Source organism: Nicotiana attenuata, unplaced genomic scaffold (assembly GCF_001879085.1).
Source record: "Nicotiana attenuata strain UT unplaced genomic scaffold, NIATTr2, whole genome shotgun sequence".
Classification (NCBI taxonomy): Eukaryota; Viridiplantae; Streptophyta; class Magnoliopsida; order Solanales; family Solanaceae; genus Nicotiana; species Nicotiana attenuata.
The window spans coordinates 111,955-131,900 of record NW_017672274.1 but is presented as its reverse complement, the minus strand read 5'-3'; the positions used below and the strand labels follow the sequence as shown (position 1 = coordinate 131,900).

General features: G+C 42.0%; 1 protein-coding gene across 1 annotated transcript; it reads left to right on the top strand.

The window, feature by feature from the left end:
* The first annotated feature begins 318 nt into the window (after positions 1 to 318).
* LOC109212559 (protein MNN4-like) lies at positions 319 to 1,666 on the top strand. Its single transcript, XM_019376208.1, has 3 exons — positions 319 to 563; positions 934 to 1,207; positions 1,646 to 1,666. The coding sequence occupies exons 1-3, from the start codon at positions 319 to 321 to the stop codon at positions 1,664 to 1,666; spliced, it is 540 nt and encodes a 179-aa protein (XP_019231753.1).
* The last annotated feature ends 18,280 nt before the right edge of the window (positions 1,667 to 19,946 follow it).

Sequence of the window (19,946 nt, the reverse complement as noted above, 5' to 3'; positions counted from 1 at the left end):
GCCTATTAATCACTAAGAGACCGGAATTCTAAAGTGATTAGACTTCTAATTAACTCCTGCAAAAAGCTGCCGTTACTGCAATTAATAATAATCTTCTTTAAATACACACCACATCCCTCTTTAAAGTCCATAACCGTCAATAATCCCTCCCCAAACTCTAATCATCCTCTTTCTCTCCAAAATTCCCAAAATTCTCCAGAAATAATTCACCATGACAAATCCTCAAGATAATCTAGGCCCTTCCCCACCAGTATCTCCTAATACATCTTCGTCTACACCCCTAGTGAAACCCCAAAACCTATGTTTCGCCGGTAGAAAATGTTAGCCAGAAAAACTGTATCTTCTGGTTCTCTGAGAAAAGCTCTAAATGAGAAATTGAGGGCTAGCCAGAAGAAGGAAGGTTCTGCTAAGGAATCTGACTCCACCTCTGAGTCTGAAACTTTTATCTCTGCCAGCGAAGGTGAAGAACATGGGTATTCTAACACTGACAAGAATCAAGAAACCCCCGGTGAGGTAAATACTTGCTTGGTATTCTCTGATGTAATAGAAAAGGTAGATAATAGGTTTGTTCTGGTTGGTTCTATGAAAGATGTAAAGGGGTCTGAGTCTAGTAGAAGGGGAAGTAAAAAGAAAGAAAAAGTTCTGGCTATCTGTGGAGGTGTGGAGGAGAGTGGCAACAAGTCAGGGGGAAGTGGCTCTGGGGAGGCTGCTGAAGGTCTTGTTCATCTGAGCGAGCAACAAGATGAACCTGTTCATTTGTTGAGGAAACCCTAACTGACATCCTGAAAAAGGTTGGAGCCAGCTATGATCCAAAGAAGCGTAAAGCTTCTTCACAAAAGGCTCCAACTGCTTCCAAGCCAACAAAGAAAACCAAAGTGTCGTCCCCTAAGTCTACTGTCCCTTCAGTACCAAAGGGAAGAGCTACTGAAGCAGGGTCAAACAAAGTGAGGCAGAGTTGCAAAAAACTCTGGAAGAAAGCAGGAAAAAGAAGAAGGAGAAGGGAAAGGCTAAAGTTGTGGAAAGCTCTAAGGCTGCAGAAGAGGAAGAGGAGGAGATGGAACTGATGCATCAAGAGATAGGTACAACTGTGAAGGTTCCCACTCCCAAACCAAAAAGATCTAAGACTTCTTCAAAGAAGTCTTCTAAACCTGTATCTACTGAACCCTCCTTAGCCAAAAGAACCAGAACTGCAGTGAAAGGGAAACAAGTAAAAATTACTGAAGAAGAAGAAGAATGGAGTGGAGAAGAAGAAGAAGAGGAGGAGTCTGAGAAAGAATAGGATAGATTTGCCATCTTTGGCAGGAGAAAATTTTTGAAAGGCAGGTTGTTGAAATACCTAGATGAGCTAGGTATGAGAAGATTGGTGGATGCCCTAGATGCACAAGGGTGGAAGGACATGGTCCTTCAAATATATGGGAGGCTGGCCAGGAAGGAGCTGATTGAGTTCATGGCCAATGCCACTGTGAAAAATGGGGTAGTCACCAGCTTGGTGAAGGGAGTAAAGGTGCAGTTTGATGTACCTAAATTGGGTGAGATTCTAGACATACCCAGTGAGGGTTATGATGACTATACCAGGCAGAGGTGTCCTTGTCTAGATTCTCTTCCTACTGCTCTCCAAATCACCAAATTTTTTTGTGATACTCAGAATGCTGAAGATGTGCCTTAGTCTAGGTTTGTGCAGAAAAGTAAGATGAGGCTTGAGCACAAGGTGCTATTTGAGTTTGTTAACAAGTGCTTGCTGTTCAGACAGGAGAGAAGGCATACTGCCAACTACATGGATTTAGTCCTTATGGAGTGCCTTGTGAGAGGAACACAGATTAACTGGCCTGCTTTTATTGTCAAACTGCTAGATAGGGTCATAAATGGCTCCAAGGCTCATGCTACTCCATATGGGTTTATACTGACTACTGTTCTGGATAGGCTGAATGTGCCTTTGAAGAAATGAGAGATGGCATCCACCAAGGAGTATTGTGGTGTCAAAACTCTACAGGCTTGTGACTATCTACTCAGTGTAGCCCCAATTGAACCTGGTTCATCTCTGAAGACTCCTGTGAACAGCAAGGTTAGGGCCTTGGTTCAAGAATGTGGAACTAAAGATGCTAAAATTGCTAGGCTCCAGGCTCGTGTTGCTGAACTGGAAAATGAGAGAGATGGCCTTAAAGCTGAGCTAGCAAAGGAAAAAGAAAAGAGTGAAGGGATGCTTCAGAATATGCTCAATCTTCTCCAATCCCAACCGTCTAGTTCCTCCAAGCCTTAGGTCTTCCAGTTCCTGTCTTTTGAACCAGTCTAGAACCCCCCCTCCCCCCAGTGACCCAGATTCGGGGTTTTTTCTGTTTTTGTTGTTCATGGTTGGATGTTTTTCTTTCTTTTTGTGGTCTGGTTGTAGAAACATCTCCTAATCAATGACAATTTGCTTTTTCTCTTGTTCTATGAAGATTCTGATCTTAATAGTTAATTTTTGTTAAGTTGATTATTGATTAACTGAACCATATTTTCATTTGCAGTTGCCCCAGTGGCCAAGAGTAATTACTAAAATATGGGATTCACAATATAAGCAACTTTTTGATGATGCCAAAAGGGGGAAGAGATATTGTGCTTTACTAGTTATTCTGAATAATGTGATATTTATAACCTGATTAAATATGGTCCTTGATGATAAGTTAAAATTTCTAAGTTAAAGTGTTGATGATTAAGCTGAGTTCCACAAGTTCTCTGATCAGTAAAAGCACAGAGTTTGTCATCATTAAAAAGGGGGAATTTGTTGGCCCAAGTTCAGATGAAGTTTTGAAGATTGACAAATGAACTCAGTCCAGGTCCATCTTGTGAGACACAGTGTTTATCAACCTATACATGTGAGATGCACGTGAAGGAGATAAGTCTCAAGGATCAAGCAGCAATATCTCCTGAACTGATCGAAAAGGTTGCATATTGGATAAGGAGAAGAAGTCTCCTTATGAGAAGAGAACACAATCCGGATCAAGGATAGGGTTGGAGTTTGTATTGTTCAAGGACTCAACTTCGATGGAAGATCAACAATTGAGTCTCAATCAAACTCTGACTACTAACTCAATAAATAACTGTGATTGTTCTCTTTAATAGGTATTGCACATACGCAGAAGTTAAACTAAATTGAGAGCAAAAGAGCAAGGCAATTTTGCAAGAAATTTATGTAAGATTTAAGTGTGCACTCCTGAAGCTAGTTGAACGAGATAGAAGAACCAGTTCCATTGTGTTTATTCTTATTCTAGTTCAATTGTAATAGGTGGTTTAAAGTTTTACCTTTCAGCTTTTTGTAGAAGTATTTGTAATAGGTATTTTGAGTGATCAAGTTATAGGCTAACTAGGTTTTACCGCAATAGTTGAGGTTGTGTGCTACAAAGGGATTAGAGTTAATCCTTAGGTTTACAAGAGTTTTGTAAATGCTGTTTTGGCTCATTGATTTTAGTGGATGTTTGGGAAAATCCAATTGAGTAGTAGGTCGTGGTTTTTTCACCTTTTGAGCCAGGTGTTTTCCAAGTAAAAATCTCTGTGTTCTTTATTTTCTGTACTTTTAATTCCGCAACAGTAGTAGTTAGAACACCTAGAAGAACCAGGTTCTTCTAGATTGAAAATTAGGTACCACACAAATCACCCCCCCCCCCGTCTTCTATGGTATTGACGTTTGGAACATCACCTGGGCCATGAAGCGTATAATAAAGGATTCGCAGGCCATGAAATGATGTTCTCGGGCCATGAGAATGATGCCTCCGAACTATGATGCCTTTGAATAATGATATACAAAAGATAAAATGAGGTCCTCAGGCTATGGCACGACGTTCTCGGGCTATGAAAATGGTGCCTCCGAACAATGATGCCTTTGGACAATTTTGCGATCTTTTAGCCCATGAAATGGAGAAAGTGGCGATCTTTCAGTCCATGAAATGCAGAAGGTGGCGATCTTTCAGCCGATGCAAGATGTAAATAAAAGGTGGCGGTATTTCAGCCGTGCAAGAAAAAATAAAGTGGCGATATTTCAGCCATGCAAGAGAAATAAAGTGGCGATATTTCAGCCATACAGGATGGAGACAGTGCTTAATCTCGGAAGGCAGAAAGGTAGCCTTATGCAATGCAGAGAAATGCAGGATGGAGACAGTGCTTAGTCTCGAAAGGCAGAAAGGTAGCCTTATGCAATGCAAAGAAATGCAGGATGGAGACAGTGCTAAGTCTCGAAAGGCAGAAATGTAGCCTTATTTAATGCAGAGAAATGCAGGATGGAGATAGTGCTTAGTTTCGGAAGGCAGAAAGGTAGCCTTATGCAATGCAGAGAAATGCAGGTTGGAGACAGTGCTTAGTCTCGGAAGGCAGAAAGGTAGCCTTATGTAATGCAGAGAAATGTAGGATGGAGGTAGATCTTAACCTCGGAAGATAGAAAGGTAGCCTTATGCAATGCAGAGAAATGCAGGATGGAGACAGTGCTTAGTCTCGGAAGGCAGAAAGGTAGCCTTATGCAATGTAGAGAAATGCAAGATGGAGGTAGAGCTTAACCTCGAAAGGCAGAAAGGTAGCCTTATGCAATGCAAAAAAATACAGATGGAGGTAGAGCTTAACCTCGAAAGGCAGAAAGGTAGCCTTATGCAATGCAGAGAAATGCGGATGGAGGTAGAGCTTAACCTCGGAAGGCAGAAAGGTAGTCTTATGCAATGTAGAGAAATGCAGGATGGAGGTAGAGCTTAACCTCGGAAGGCAGAAAGGTAGCTTTATGCAATGTAGAGAAATGCAGATGGAGGTAGAGCTTAACCTCGGAAGGCAGAAAGGTAGCCTTATGCAATGCAGGGAAATAAAAAGGCGAATAGTAATGAAATCTCTTAGCCGATAGATGATAGCTGATAGCTGATTGCGTTATTGTGGCTGCCGAGGATGTCGTGTGCGGATAGCAATTGTAAATAGGTGGTGATTCTGAGAGTTGTATTCTTGAAAAGTGCGGGTGTGTAAGTATCCGATGATTTTGCGACTTGGGTGCCTGCATCCAAAAATCGTGAGTTTTGTAAAGGGGGGAAAGGTTAGTCCGTTTTCTCGTGGATTTCGCTCGTCCTGCTTGGCGTTGTGTATCATTGGGGTAGTGTTGCTAAACAAAGCAACTTGGTAATAGTCATGCCTGGTTTAGTAAAAAATGTACCATAAATACATAGTTGAAAATTGTTTTCTTTAGATGAACCAACTACTGCGACGCGGTTCAAGACATTGCAACCTCTCTTGCTCCGGAATTTTGAGGGTCCTCAAAATTCTGCCCCAGTTTACTGGGCTTGTGCTTCTGACGGCTGCATGCGATAAATGACTGAAATCAACTTCGGAATTTTGAGGGTCCTCCTCAAAATTCTACCCCAGTTTCCAATAGCGGGGGGAAATGAAAATTTTATTGAATTGTGACCGAACCCATAGGGCTGCCTACGTATCCCCTCTTAAACGGGAATCAGATCAGGCGTAGTTCAAATTACATCATAAAGAAATCATAAATGGTTACACATAGTATTGCTTCACTACATCCGAATTGATCGGATTTGGCCAGACTTCTCCGTCCATTTTTGCAAGTATAAGGGCTCCTCCGGTTAGAACTCGATAAACCATGTACGGACCTTGCCAGTTAGGAGAGAATTTCCCTTTAGATTCATCTTGATGTAGAAATATTTTCTTTAACACCAGCTGTCCTGGTGTAAACTGTCTCGACATGACTCTTTTGTTGAAGGCTCTAGACATTATGTTCTGATACAATTGACCATGGCAAACTGCATTCATTCTCTTCCCATCTATAAGAGCTAGCTGCTCGTAGTGACTTTTTACCCATTCTGCATCGTGAAGTTCCGCTTCCTATATAATCCTCAAGGAGGTAATTTCCACCTCAGCGGGAATGACTGCCTCTGTACCATAAACCAACATATAGGGAGTTGCCCCGGTTGATGTGCGAACTGTGGTACGTTATCCCAATAAGGCAAATGATAACTTCTCATGCCACTACTTATGCTTTTCTATCATTTTCCTCAGTATCTTGTTGATATTTTTGTTGGCCGCTTCTACAGCTCCATTCATCTGAGGCCTGTAGGCTATAGAATTCTTGTGTTTGATCTTGAATGTTTCACACATTGCTTTCATCAGGTCACTTTGGGATGTTTCACACTTTGGGATGCCGAACCGACAAATGATACGGCCGCGGACAAAGTCGTCCATGAATTTCTTAGTCACTGCCTTATATGATGCTGCTTCAACCCATTTGGTGAAATAATCGGTTGCCACTAGAATGAACCTGTGCCCGTTTGAAGCTGCAGGCTCGATAGGTCCGATAACATCCATTCCCCAAGCGGCGAACGACCATGGTAAACTTGTTGCATTAAGCTCATTAAGAGGCACCTTTATCATGTCTGCATGTATCTGACAATGATGACACTTTCGGACATACTAGATGCAGTCTGTTTCCATAGTCATCCACAAATAACCTGCCCGGAGTATTTTCTTGGCTAAGACAAAGCCATTCATATGTGGACCGCAGGTCCCTGCATGAATTTCCTCTAATAGCCTAGATGCTTCCTTTGCTTCGACACACCTTAGTAATCCCAAATCTGGAGTCCTCCTATACAGGATTCCTCCACTGTGAAAGAAATTATTGGATAACCTTCGAAGTGTGCGCTTCTGAGTAGCGTTCGCAAGTTCTGGATATTCTCCTGTTGTCAAATACCCCTTGATATCATGAAACCACGGTTTTCTGTCTGCTTCTTCCTCGACATGAGCACAGTAAGCTGGTTGGTCATGAATCTTCACCGAAATAGGATCTATGAAGTTCTTATCTGGATGTTGAATCATAGATGATAGGGTAGCCAATGCGTCGGCAAACTCATTCTGTACTCTGGGAACATGCTGAAACTCTGTCTTTGTGAATCTCTTCCTCAACTCATGTACATGATGCTGATAAGGGAGTATCTTGGAATTTTCGGTTGCCCATTCTTCTCGGACCTGATGTATAAGCAGGTATGAATCTCCAATCACTAGCACCTCCTGAATGTTCATATCAATGGCCAACTTGATCCCTAAGATGCAGGCTTCTTATTCGGCCATGTTGTTGGTGCATGGGAATCTGAGCTTTGCGGACACCTGATAATGCTGGCCGGTTTCTGACACCAGGACTGCTCCTATGCCAACTCCTTTGAAGTTTGCTGCTCCATCGGAAAACATTCTCCAACCATCATAGGATTCTGCAATATCCTTTCCTATGAAAGATACCTCTTCGCCAGGAAATACGTCTTTAGAGGCTCGTATTATCCGTCCACGGGATTCGCAGTGAGATGATATACCAATGCTTGTCCTTTGACTGCCTTCTGAGTTACGTAGACAATGTCAAATTCACTCAGTAGGATTTGCCACTTGGCTAGCATGCCAGTGGGCATGGTCTTTTGAAAGATGTACTCCAACGGATCCATTCTTGATATAAGATAAGTAGTATAGGCACATAAATAATGCCTCAACTTCTGAGCTACCCAAGTCAGAGCACAACAGGTGCGTTCTAATAGAGAATACCGGGCCTCGTACGGGGTGAACTTCTTGCTGAGATAGTAGATGGCATGCTCCATTCTCCCTGTTTCGTCATGTTGTCCTGGAACACAACTGAATGCTCCATCCAATACTGCAAGGTAGATCAATAGAGGTCTACCTGGTTTGGGCAGAACCAAAACTAGCGGTGTTGACAGGTATTCCTTGATTATGTCGAAGGCTTTCTGAAAATCATCAGTCCATTTGGTTGCGGCGTCTTTCTTCAACATCTTAAAGATTGGCTCACAAATGACAGTGGACTGAGCTATGAACCGACTGATGTAGTTGAGTCTCCCAGGAAACTCATCACGTCCTTCTTGTTCTTCGGCGGTGGCAATTCTTGAATGGACTTAACCTTTGGTGGATCCAGTTCTATTCCTCGGCGACTCACAATGAACCGAAGTAGTTTTCCGACGGGAACCCCAAATGCACACTTGGCGGGATTCAGCTTCAGATTGTACCTTCTTAGTCTGTTGAAGAATTTCCTCAGATCTTCCATGTGGTCAGTGGCTCTCTTGGATTTGATGATGACGTCGTCTACATATACCTCGATCTCTTTGTGTATCATGTCATGGAAAATAGTAGTCATGGCCCTCATGTAGGTGGCCCCAGCATTCTTCAACCCAAACAGCATCATCTTGTAACAATACATCCCCCACGGCGTAATGAAAGCCGTTTTCTCAGCATCTTCCTCATCCATCCATATCTGATGATACCCAGCAAAACAATCAACAAACGACTGCAGTTCATGCTTGGCGTAGTTGTCAATTAGGATGTGTATGTTTGGCAAGGGGAAGTCGTCTTTCGGACTGGCCCGGTTGAGATCCCGATAGTCGACACAGACTCTAACCTTCCCGTCCTTCTTCGGTACTGGCACAATATTGGCTAACCATGTTGGATACTCGACCACCCTGAGAACCTTGGCTTTGACTTGCTTGGTGACTTCTTCCTTGATTTTCAAACTCATGTCAGGTTTGAACTTCCTGAGCTTCTGTTTTACCGGCGGACATTCAGATCGGTTGGCAGTTTGTGAGCTACAATAGATGTACTGAGACCGGTCATATCATCATACGACCAAGCGAATATGTCCTCATATTCCCTTAGAAATTTCGTGTACTCTTTCTTTTCTGATGGTGACAGATGAACACTGATGCACGTTTCTTTGACATTCTCTGTATCTCCCAAGTTGACAATCTCAGTCTCATCCAAGTTAGACTTAGGCCTATTCTCAAAGTCCTCAACCTCTTTAACGACCTCTTCTGGTATATCATCCTCTTCTGAGTCTATGTCCGTTTGTTGCGTTGTCTTGTTGTATGTCACAATCATCGGTTCATCAAGATAAGTAATAGTAATGCTGTGTAAATAAAGTAAATGATAAAAAAGTAATAAGAGCGAGATTTATAAGAAACTGAAATGCTTTGATAAATTTCATAATTGTTTTGAACATTGGAGCTCTTATTTTGAAACTAAAAAATGCGGAAAGAAAGTCAACTAGCGAAAAAATAAAAGATAATGCATGGTGCTTTGTTCAGCCTTGCTACCCCGAAGCTTTCCGGGCTCTAGTGGTTCTGATGGACCAATTGTTGAGGCGTGCTCCTCGGCTCAAAGCTTGTATGGAAGGGCCTTCCTCCCCCTCCCCTTGAAAATGACACAACAGTCCATATTATCATCTTCCAAAAATAAATTTCTCATTGCTGCCAATGCTTCTTCCGACCCATATATGACATCGGCTGGCTGGAAAGTCTGCTCCAAGCGAGGTATCGGATGCTCCAGTGGGTAGTAGGGACTGCTCCATGGTGGCGACCAGTGGTTGAACTCCTCCCAAGTGTATTCATATCCCAAACCAAAAGTAGTACCATGTTTCTTCAGCTTGATAGGTTTGGCGATTCCCTGGAGGTTCTTGCCGAGTCCCTTGCCAGGTTCGTATCCACACCAATTCTGTATACTTTCAATCTTGTTATCCCGCCATTTATCCTTATCCACGGCGTTGACTCTCTCAATGTGGTGGTAAGTTTCTCTGCCTATCTTCCTTCTTCCTCCGATCGTCGGGATGGTCTGGCGACTGTATATGGGATTACTACCGTTGCCATGAATAATCACCTCTTGGTGATTCTATTCAAACTTCACTGCCTGGTGTAGGGTTGATACTACTGCTCCAGCGACATGAATCCAGGGCCGTCCCAATAGCAAGTTGTAAGATGCTGGGAAGTCTATCACTTGAAAATCAACGTCGAACCAAGTCGGTCCCATTTGCAGACACAAACTGATTTCCCCAATAGTGGACTTTTAGGATCCATTGAAAGCCTTGACATTGATGGCTCCATCCTTGATCTAATGCAGGCTTTTCCCAAATGTTCTGAGAGTTACCAATGGACAAATATTGAGGCTGGACCCTCCGTCAATCAGAATCCTGGTGATGAAGTAATCATCACATTGCACAGTGATGTGCAACGCTTTGTTGTGGCTTAGCCCTTCTGGTAGCAGCTCATCTTCGTGGGAAGTGATTTTGTGACTCTCCAACACTTGCCCTACCATGTTTGCCATTTCTCCTCCAGTTATGTTGCTGGGCACATATGCCTCGCTCATCACTTTCAATAAGGCATTCTTATGTGCGTCAGAGCTTTGTAGCAGAGCTAAGATGGAGATCTGGGCTGGCGTCTTGTTCAGCTGATCGATGACTGAATACTCTTTGGCTTGCATCTTCCTTCAGAGATCATCAGGCCTGTTTTTAGTGACGGTTGGTCGTCCAGAGGCCTGCTTACTGGACTCAGCTAGATGTTCTGGAGTATAAACCCTGCCGGTTCTAGTCATACCCTATGCTGCAATTGCTTCTCCAGATTTGGTTTTCCCTTTCCTTCTTGCCTCGGCTATGTAATCCCAAGGGATGGCCTTCGTATGGAATGGTTCTATGGACGACATTGCTATAGGACTGGGTACCCTTGCTTTGGAAGGTAACACAACAACTTCAAATGGCGCAGGTGCTTTTGGGGACCCAAACTCGACCTCAATTGGTCCTGGCGCCTTTGCAGAAGAAGGTGCCTCGAACTTAAGTGGTATGGACATGTTCACTTCAGCATCTCCAGGAGGCTGGATCTGGACTACAATAGGATTAAGTGTGACTGTTGGTTTCTTTGGCTCGTCGCCTTCAGCGATCAATCCAATCAATCCTTTTGGGGTCCCAATCATCCTCTATTTCTATCATGTGAATGCCTCCACCTTTGTGGTCAGGCAGATGGTTGTTGCGGACGTTTGGAGCAGGCTCCTTAGCCACAATAATCTTGTTGGCGATCAAAGCTTGGATCTTATCCTTCAGAGAGCGGCACTCATCAATGGTATGCCCCTTCATGCCGGAATGGTAGGTTTTGTTTGGGTTGACCCATTGGGAGGGGTTTTCGGGGTTTATGGCAGGGATGGGAGTGACATAACCAGCAGCTTTGAGCCTTTCATACAGCTGGTCGATTGGTTCGGCAATGGCGGTGTATTGTTTGGGAGGTCTGCGGTCGAAATTTGGTCGAGGTCTAGGGCAGTTTTGGTGAGTGGGAGGTGATTGATAGTGAGAGGGTTGAGTGTTGTAGGCTTGGTAGACAGGTGCGGGTTGAGAGTATCTGGGTGAAGTGGGTTGATATGTGGGAGGTGGAGACGATTGGTAAATAGGCGGTGGAGCTTGGTACGAGGGTGAGGGTGCCTGGTAATTTGGGGTAGGCTGATATGCGAGTGGAGGTAATGAGTAAGTTTGATATTTGATTGGGGATTTTGTTCTCTGTACAACCATTATGGCATTCACATCCCTTTTCTTGGACGTGCCACCAGACTGCAGAGCCTTGTTGGTATCCTGTAATGCTTCAAAGTTAGTGACCATACCAGTTTTAATACCTTCCTCGATTCTTTCCCCTAGCTTGATGATGTTGGAAAATTTCTGGCTTTCAATTAGCATCAACCTCTCATAATATTGTGGGTCTTGAGCCCGGACGAAAAACCTATTCATTTGTTCTTCTTCCAAAGCAGGTCTGACATTGGCAGCCTCTGATCTCCAACGAGTAGCATACTCGCAGAACGTCTCTGTATGTTTCTTCTTTAAATTTTGGATGTACATACATCTGGCGCATTCTCCGTGTTGAATCTGAATCTGTCCATGAAATCGGACACCATACCTACCCAATTCGTCCACTTCTTGGGGGTCTTGGCTAATGTACCAAGATAGAGCATCCCCTTTCAAACTTCTCATAAAGAGCTTCATGCGAATCTTTTCCTACTCCGACCAGCTTGTCGCAGTATGTCCTCAAATGGACTCTGGGATCCTTTGTGCCATCAAACATTTCAAACTTGGGCGGTTTATACCCCTCGGGAAATTCGACGTCTGGCTGAATGCAAAGGTCCTCACAATTCAGTCCCTCGATACCCTTGTTTCCTTTAACACCCTGGACTCGGCTAGTCAGCTTCTTGAGTTCCGCGGCCAGATTCTTGATAAGAGAGTCTTTGTCATCAGACTCGGGTGTGGTTGAAATAGGTTGAGTATAGTGTGGTATGGTTTCCACATAGATGGGAGTTTTGTAGAGATGATCATTTGCGGTGTTTAGTGGTTCAGGGATGAGCAGTGGGGTGTTGTTTGAAGTGTGGCATGTGTTGCAGTGTTGAGCAGGTTATTTCTGTGGTTTCGGGATATTTTGTGGAGGTGCAGGTTTTGAGTGTTGGGAAAGTTGACATCTGGGGTAGTGAGGGAAAATGACAAGTTTGCCAAGTTCCGAACTTGGTCCAGTTCTTCCTGAAATTTCAATAACTTCTGTTCGAGCTGGGAGGCACTCTCCTTGGAAACCTGAATACCCTGAGGAACCTCTACCCTTTCAACCGAGTTCTTCTTTATGATGTTATTCAAATCTTCCATCTTTCCCTTGTTCTTGTTTCTGATAGGACTCGGAGGAGGAAGAGGTGGGGGGCCCTTGGATCTTGTGGAGTAAGATGATGATGCCAGAGTGCACGAACTAACCTTTGGGGAGGGGAATAAACAAATGTAAAAACAAAACAAGGTAACAAGTTAGTGAGGGTCATGAGGAGAGAAGACATTGCAATATTAAAACACATAGTGCAAGAATATAAATCGTGTCCTAACTTGGGTGCCTTGTTGTGCCAGAGGTAGGCCTAGCGACAAGTTGATTTGGAGAACTTATAATGCTAAGTGCCTCATTTTATTGATAAAAATAAGATGAATCCCAAAACGACACTAAAATAGCGGAAAATAAAATGTCACTAATGGCCATTGGCCTTATTACATTTTTAAAGCAAAAGAAAAGAGTCCTAACTGCTTGGTCCCAGAAGGACCTTCCCCAGACCCGGCATCTTTAGCTCCATCTAACAGCTTCACCATCTCACGAAGTCCCAGCAGCAAGTAAGCTCTGGCAAGATGTCCACCTACATTTCCTTCAGCATTTTGGCAATCGTCAATCCTTTTGATGAACTTCCCTTCTAGCTCCACTAAACCTTGCTCCAAGCATCCTAGTCGCTTGTTGGCGCGGACAGCCATGTCTTTCCACTCTTCGATCAGCCTTTGGTGGGCTTCTTGTATTTCCTGGTTCTCACTTTCACATTCCCTAATTCTCTTACGCAGTTGGTTGTACTTGACCTGTGCTTCAGCCTTTTCGTTGATGATCCTGTGACCTCGAACAAACCCGGGTTGACCTAACCCATCATGACCGTCTTCTAACCAATCCGGATAGTATGGAGTATAGCCAGCGTGGTATATGTCTGGTTCAATGGAATCCTTTCCCAAGACGATTTTGCAATGCCACATGTGTTGAGCTTGACACTTGTATAGACTATCATCATCCTGAAAGTCGGCCCTGAAGTGACTCATCTTGTCGACCCTTGGTATAACCTGCTTCCTCCCTGCTTGTCTCATAACTCGGAGAGGAACGTAAGGGTAAGTTCCCCTTAATGCAATAAGTATCAGGAACGGTGCATCCCTGGATCGGGTAATGAACTCTCCAGTAGGGAACCATTCGAACATCCACTGCACTTGGTCCTCTTTCAGATTTTCGAACAACTCTACCCACCCTTTGGCATCTTCTGGCTGAGCAAACATGTTAGGCATATAGTTCATTCGCCTTGGCTGATAAAAGGCGATACAAACGTTCCAGTCTCTGCGAAGAATCTCTTGTCGATATTCACCCTTTTGGAGGTGCTCTGTGAGCCAAAGTTGGAGTAGTAAGTTACAACCCTCAAAGTGCATGGCCCCTCGTTGAGAGTTATCCAAGGCTCGGTATATTTCTGCGATGATCATAGGTACTATGCTAAAGGGTTGTCCATCGATTCCTTACATTAATATTCTAGTGACCATGGCCAGTCAGGTATAGATCCTAGCCTTCTTCATAGGAAATACTATCATCCCCAAAAAGCAGAACATAAAGATGAAGACCCTTATGTGGATATGCCCTAATGATGTGAGGGCGAATTCGTCCGGGTAAGTGCGGTAGGACTTGATATGGCCATACCTCTCGTAGAGATATTCGAAAGGAATGTAAGAATCCTTCAAACAGGTCAGGTCTGGGTTTTTCTTTAGTCCCATCATCTTGAGGAAACCCCTACCCTTGCGATTTTCCGGCATAAGCAATCACGGAGTCTCCCATGGAATACCAGCTAAACCTCCTATTTCCTCTAGCAAATGAGTCATTTCAGTGTTCCCAAAGCGGAATACCGACCTATCGCCATCCCAGAACAGAGTAGCAGCCTCTATAATTTTGTTGTCGGGTTGGATTGTCAGAAGAGAAGGCAAATTTCCAAAGTATTTGTGGATGTGAGTTCGATCACTTGCATGAAGATCTTCCCACCAACTTAGCAACCTTGGGTTGATGTTGGTGAACATGCCAAATCTGGGGACCTCGTGCCTCATTTTCTGCAAGACAAAGATGTTAGACCCTTACCCCCGCCAGACTAGACTATTAAATATCAACAATTAGCATGAAATGCATTTAGTTCTCCAAATAAATGCACAGAATATAGTAGCGTCCGTTTGGGTTTCAAGGAAACCCGGTGGACTTTGGACAAGGCTATCTTAAAGAGTCATTATGTGGAAAACATAACTGACTCGGCTAGGTTTGACCATGATGCATGCATAGTCAAACAGAGTAAGGTTTCTATGGGGTGTTAGACAGGTACCCTTGAGCGGACAACTCAAAAGGGAAAGGCACGGAACCGTCGACTACATCGTTGATCGACTGGTTTTACCGCAAATATGCCTTTGCCAAATTTAGGGGGTGATAATATCGGAAGGGCGCAACCACTCATTATAAGCGTTGCTATGGTATTTTGTTTGGCACGAGTGAAATATGATGTTGAAGATGCAATTACAATAATCAACAAATTGTCACGTATTTGCACGTTCATAAAGTAATAATTACAACAGTTGCTCATAATTTACAACAGTATTGAAGGAAAGCGGTAAAAGAAGGCATTAAAAGAAAAGAAACAAAGAGCCAAGTCAGTTTAGTAGAAGAAGAAAAGATAAAGACATTAAGTAAATGCAGTAAAAAAGTGGTAAAGTCACAAATAATATGAAATGGTAAAAGCCTAGAGAGTCCCCAACAGAGTCGCCATGCTGTCGCACCCCCCTTTTCTAAGGTGAAATCGGGTTTACGACATTTGGGAGGACAACTCGTTCCTTTTGGGAATTGGGTTTTGGAATTTGAAGAGTCGCCACCTAATGATTAAGTGCATTAGGACACTAAGGAGGGTTTGAGTTTGAAGAACCAGAGATTAGTGTAAGGGCTAGAAATTATCTCGAGGGGAAGGTGTTAGGCACCCCTCAAGATCCACTAGTGTGGTTCCCGGCGATGTTATAATTGTGACTTCACATAATCAAGAAAGCAATTAAGGGCTCAAATAGAAGGGATTTGCATATAATATTGCAAGTAAGTTGTTTGTTTTTGCTTGTCACCTAGCAAAAACAAATAGTAGTTAAGGGAAAACAAACAACAGTTAAGGCTCATACAGGCCTCCTCACTTAAAAGAGCAAATATAGCATGACTTCAAATACTGGTTTGGTCTGAATTAAATAAAGCGTAGGATAGGCTGATTCATCGCATATTTCTCAGATGAGGAGTTCGAATTAGCCTTGTATGGATGTAGTTTATCAAAACTGATACAATTAATTACCTGATAGTTTGCCTAAGCGAGGCTTATAGGCATGATGTCTAACAGAGCGTACTGATTTTAAGGAAGAGTTGCTGATTTTATAAACAAAAGGATCTGCAGACTTATGACTGATTTTAGACTGAAAATAGACGAAGCTGATTCAATTGATTTACTCCTATAGGCATGATTTCTAGGCGTCATTGGTTTAACACATTTACATAAATGTAAGAATCCTATAGGCATGGTATCTAAAATAAAATTGCTTATTATTATACCTAGGATTGTTTGCCTAATGACGTGTATATGCAGAGGTGCAGAAAAACCTAAGATCATGATTTCTAAATGCAGAACTTATAGGCATTACTTCTAAGATGCAGAAATGCAGAACTTATAAGCATGAGTTCTAAAATACAGAAATGCAGAAGTGCAGAAAGACTTATAGGCATAATTTCTACGATGCAGAAGTGCAGAAAAAAAACTTATATGCATGAGTTCTAAAATGCAGAATGCAGAAATTATAAATAACCTATAGGCAAGTTTTCTACCCTTTGCATGCATTCATCCCCATCCCTTTTCCACTAGCCATCCCCAATAGTTATTACAAATTATTACAGATCCGAATGAATCAGAAAAAGAAAAGGTAAAATTACATAAGAAGCTCCGGCTACATCCAAATAGCCTAATTCAGACTCAAAGTCCAACAATATGAGATAAACCAACTTCCAGGATCAGATTTCCAGAAGACTTTCTCATATTTGGGATGTGCCAAAGTTCCCAAGAGTCTTAAAGGGATCCAAGCAGTGCTTACACCCCAAACGCATTGCAGAATTAAGATCATAGTGCAGTGTGGAAATGCCAGCCCTCAGATGTCCAAGTTCAAAGGGAGCTCAAGGTCCCAAAGCAAGTCTCATAAGAGAGGGGCATAACTTAAGAGTCTAAGAATAAGTGTAAGTGCATAGGGGGAAGGGAATCAGGGAGAGCCATGCCAGGCTGGTGGTCATGCCCAGCAATTGGGAATGCTGGCACACCCCTGACCAGCCTGTTAGCCAAAATTAAGAGTCAGGATCCATTGTGGATCAGGTTATGACCTAGGCAGTAATTAGGATACTGCCAGGCCAAGACCTTAACTTAAGCACATAGAAGGGGATAGGGGTAGGGATTCACAATAGAAACAGAAGCAATGAAGGAACATAATTAGCACAAATTACTGAACATGAGTAGTAAAGTGAACAAAAAGGCTGAAACTATAAAGTAAACACATAGGGGTGAGGCAGAAAATTTAAATAAAAGACATACCAGTTTCAAAGTAAGCAAGTAAGAAAACAGTAGCCTTGAGAGAGCCAAGTTGCAAACAAAGTGATTCCAAAAGATCTCAAGCAAGCAAAGTGTTGAATTCAAAACAGTATTGCAAGTGTGCAAGTACTGAATTGGAAGACTAGTAGTGAAGGTGGTGTAGCAGTATTGAATTGGAAGTGTTTTTTTGTTCGTGTGAATCTCGGTGTGTTTATAAAGAGGGAAGATAGGTCTTTATATAGTTTTGAAAACAAGCAGTACATAGGCAAAGAGTGCACAAACATGGAAATAGCAATCAATTAGTGTCAATTAAGACAACTGGACTCCTTTAATTAAGGAGTCTAGTTCAAACGGCTAGTAAGGGCAGAATAAGGAAAAGAAATCAATTCAGTAAGGCTGATTAGGGCAAAGAAACCACATAGTGCATAAACAAGGCCAAATACATAGTGGGTAATTAAGGAAAGTTGAAATAACAGTGTATTTATAAAGTAAAAATAGGGCATCAGTTTGAAAATCAACCAAGAGGATCCCGGATCCAATTGTAATCATAGGGAATCCAAAGTAATTAAGGAAAGAATAATTCAAAAATTGGTACAGAATTATTGAAGGAATACAAAAGATCATGTATTTAAGGAAAACATCACAAGCATGGGATTTTTACACAAAAGGATCAAATAAACAGCCAGTAGGGTAAAGGAGGTTCAATCGACGGAAAAAAAATCAGTGACAAATCATTAGCTTTATTAAAGGGATTTCAGAATCAATCACTTGGTTGGTGAAAACCTTTTTGAAAGGGGAATTTTCTCATATATAAAGCACACAGATCAAACAAAAAAGAATCATTTACTGTAGAAAAAGAGTTTAAACACTGAAAGCCTCAGAGTCACAAGCAAAAGGGATTCAATTTCAATTACAGGCTCATAGTGAATCTGAAAGCCTAGGGTCCCAAAGTGGAACCCTAATACCAATTACCCAAAGAAGACCCCCAAATCCTAGGGTTTCCAATTGAGTCAGAGGTGAAAAACAGGTCATTGAAAGAGGCTCAGAAGTCTCTTTCATAGACTTATGAGAGGCAAACACACACGATAGAAAGAACACTAATTCAAAGTCATGAGAACAAGTCTGAGAAAACTTGGGGTTGAAACAAGTTCAGAAGAAGGAGATGATACGCGTTTTTAAACAACAGTAGAGAAGATATGCTTAGCAGGAACACAAAAAGAAATCAGTAAGGTGAACAAAATCAAGGAGCTCAGACATAAACACAGATAACAAAGAATAAGGAAAACAACACAGATTAATCATGCAAGTACAGAAACAAGAGCGCAAACTCAAGCATAATAGAAAAGAAAGCATACGAGCCTAACATAGATAAACACACATGAAGAGAGAATAGAAAGAATCAGAAAAAAATATTCGAAGAAATTTTCAAAAACCCTAAAAATCGAAGTCGAACGATTTTGAAAAAGAAATTTGGGGAAAACCTTTAAAACGTCAAGTAAAGACCAGGGATGTCACAGATCTAAAGAAATTGACAAGTACAGAACCTCACATGGCCTAGAGTCGCAGAGAAAACCCTAGAATGAGAAAGGTCTTGAGGAAAGTCGGATCTTGAGTCGAAGAGACTCATATTGCTTGAATCCTGCCGTAATAATGGCTGGAGAGGCCATAGATCTACAAATCTGAGATAGATCTAAAGAGAGCCATTGAAGTCGAGCCACCAAGCTTCGAGTATCTTAGGTTTAACGGTGAGAGAGAGTGAGCACAGGCCATCCATGGCCTGGAGTGCCATGGATTCCTGTGGAAACATGGTAGAAACAGGTAGGAGATGGCTAGGGTTTCGGAGAGGCTAGAGAGAGTTTAAGAGACGAAGAGTTCAAAGGCGGCGTCTTTGATACAAATGAATTAGGTTTAGGTGGGTTTGGAAATTAAAAAGGAAAGAAAGAATCATGGTCGTTGATCAAAATGATCAACGACCAGGATTAAAGGGAAGTCAGGTGGGTTTAAAATTGGGTCAGGGGTCAGGTTAAAATTGAAATTAGGTTATTTTTTATTTGGGCGGAATTGAGGGTCAAATTGAGGCTAAAATTGAAATAGAAATGGGCTATGTATTAAGTAGTCAATTTCCCCCTTTTTATTTCACAAAATAGTTAAAATGATTCTAAAAACAAATTAAAAGCACTGAACTAATTAATAATATATATATATTAATCTAGAAATACTGGAAATGATTTTATAATTGTAAAATATTGTCAATCGTAAAATAGGCTATAATTGCAATTATATGCAATTTAGCTTAAAAAATACTAAATAGATTTATAAAAATGTACAAAAGTCACCTTAATTATATTTTGGTGTAAATATGAGAATAGAAATAATCACCGAAATGATAATTTTGGGAACAATTATTTGATTTTGTACGGCTAGAAATAGACAATAGATTGATTTTAAAAATCTTTAAAAATTAGGAAAAATACCAAAACCTTTGCGTATGCTTATATATGCATACACATGCTATTTTCAAAGTATTTTGTATATAAAAATACATAGGAAAAAATTGGATGTCAACAGTGAGGCCGAGGGCCATATGTGAGGATATGCTGAGTGATATGAGGCCGAGAGCCTGAGCTACTTTATATGCCACGAGGTGGATTGAGTGATGTGAGGCCGAGTGATGATGCCACGAGGTGGCTTGATATAGCGCTTGGTCCGTAAGGGACCCCTTTGGAGTCTGCACACCTACAGTGAGCGCGGGTACCCATATGATCTTAGAGTCAGCCCGAGGGGCTGATACTATGCTGAGTGACTGATACTGAGCCCGAGGGGCTATTACTGTTCTGCGCGGTTGATACTGAGCCCGAGGGGTAGGTATTTACTTGTTATTCACCTGTTAAATTATCTGATTTAAAAGAGAATTCATTTGATTCTTCACTGTTTTACTGCGTTAAGTGATTTCTACTGCCTGATATAGAATTGCT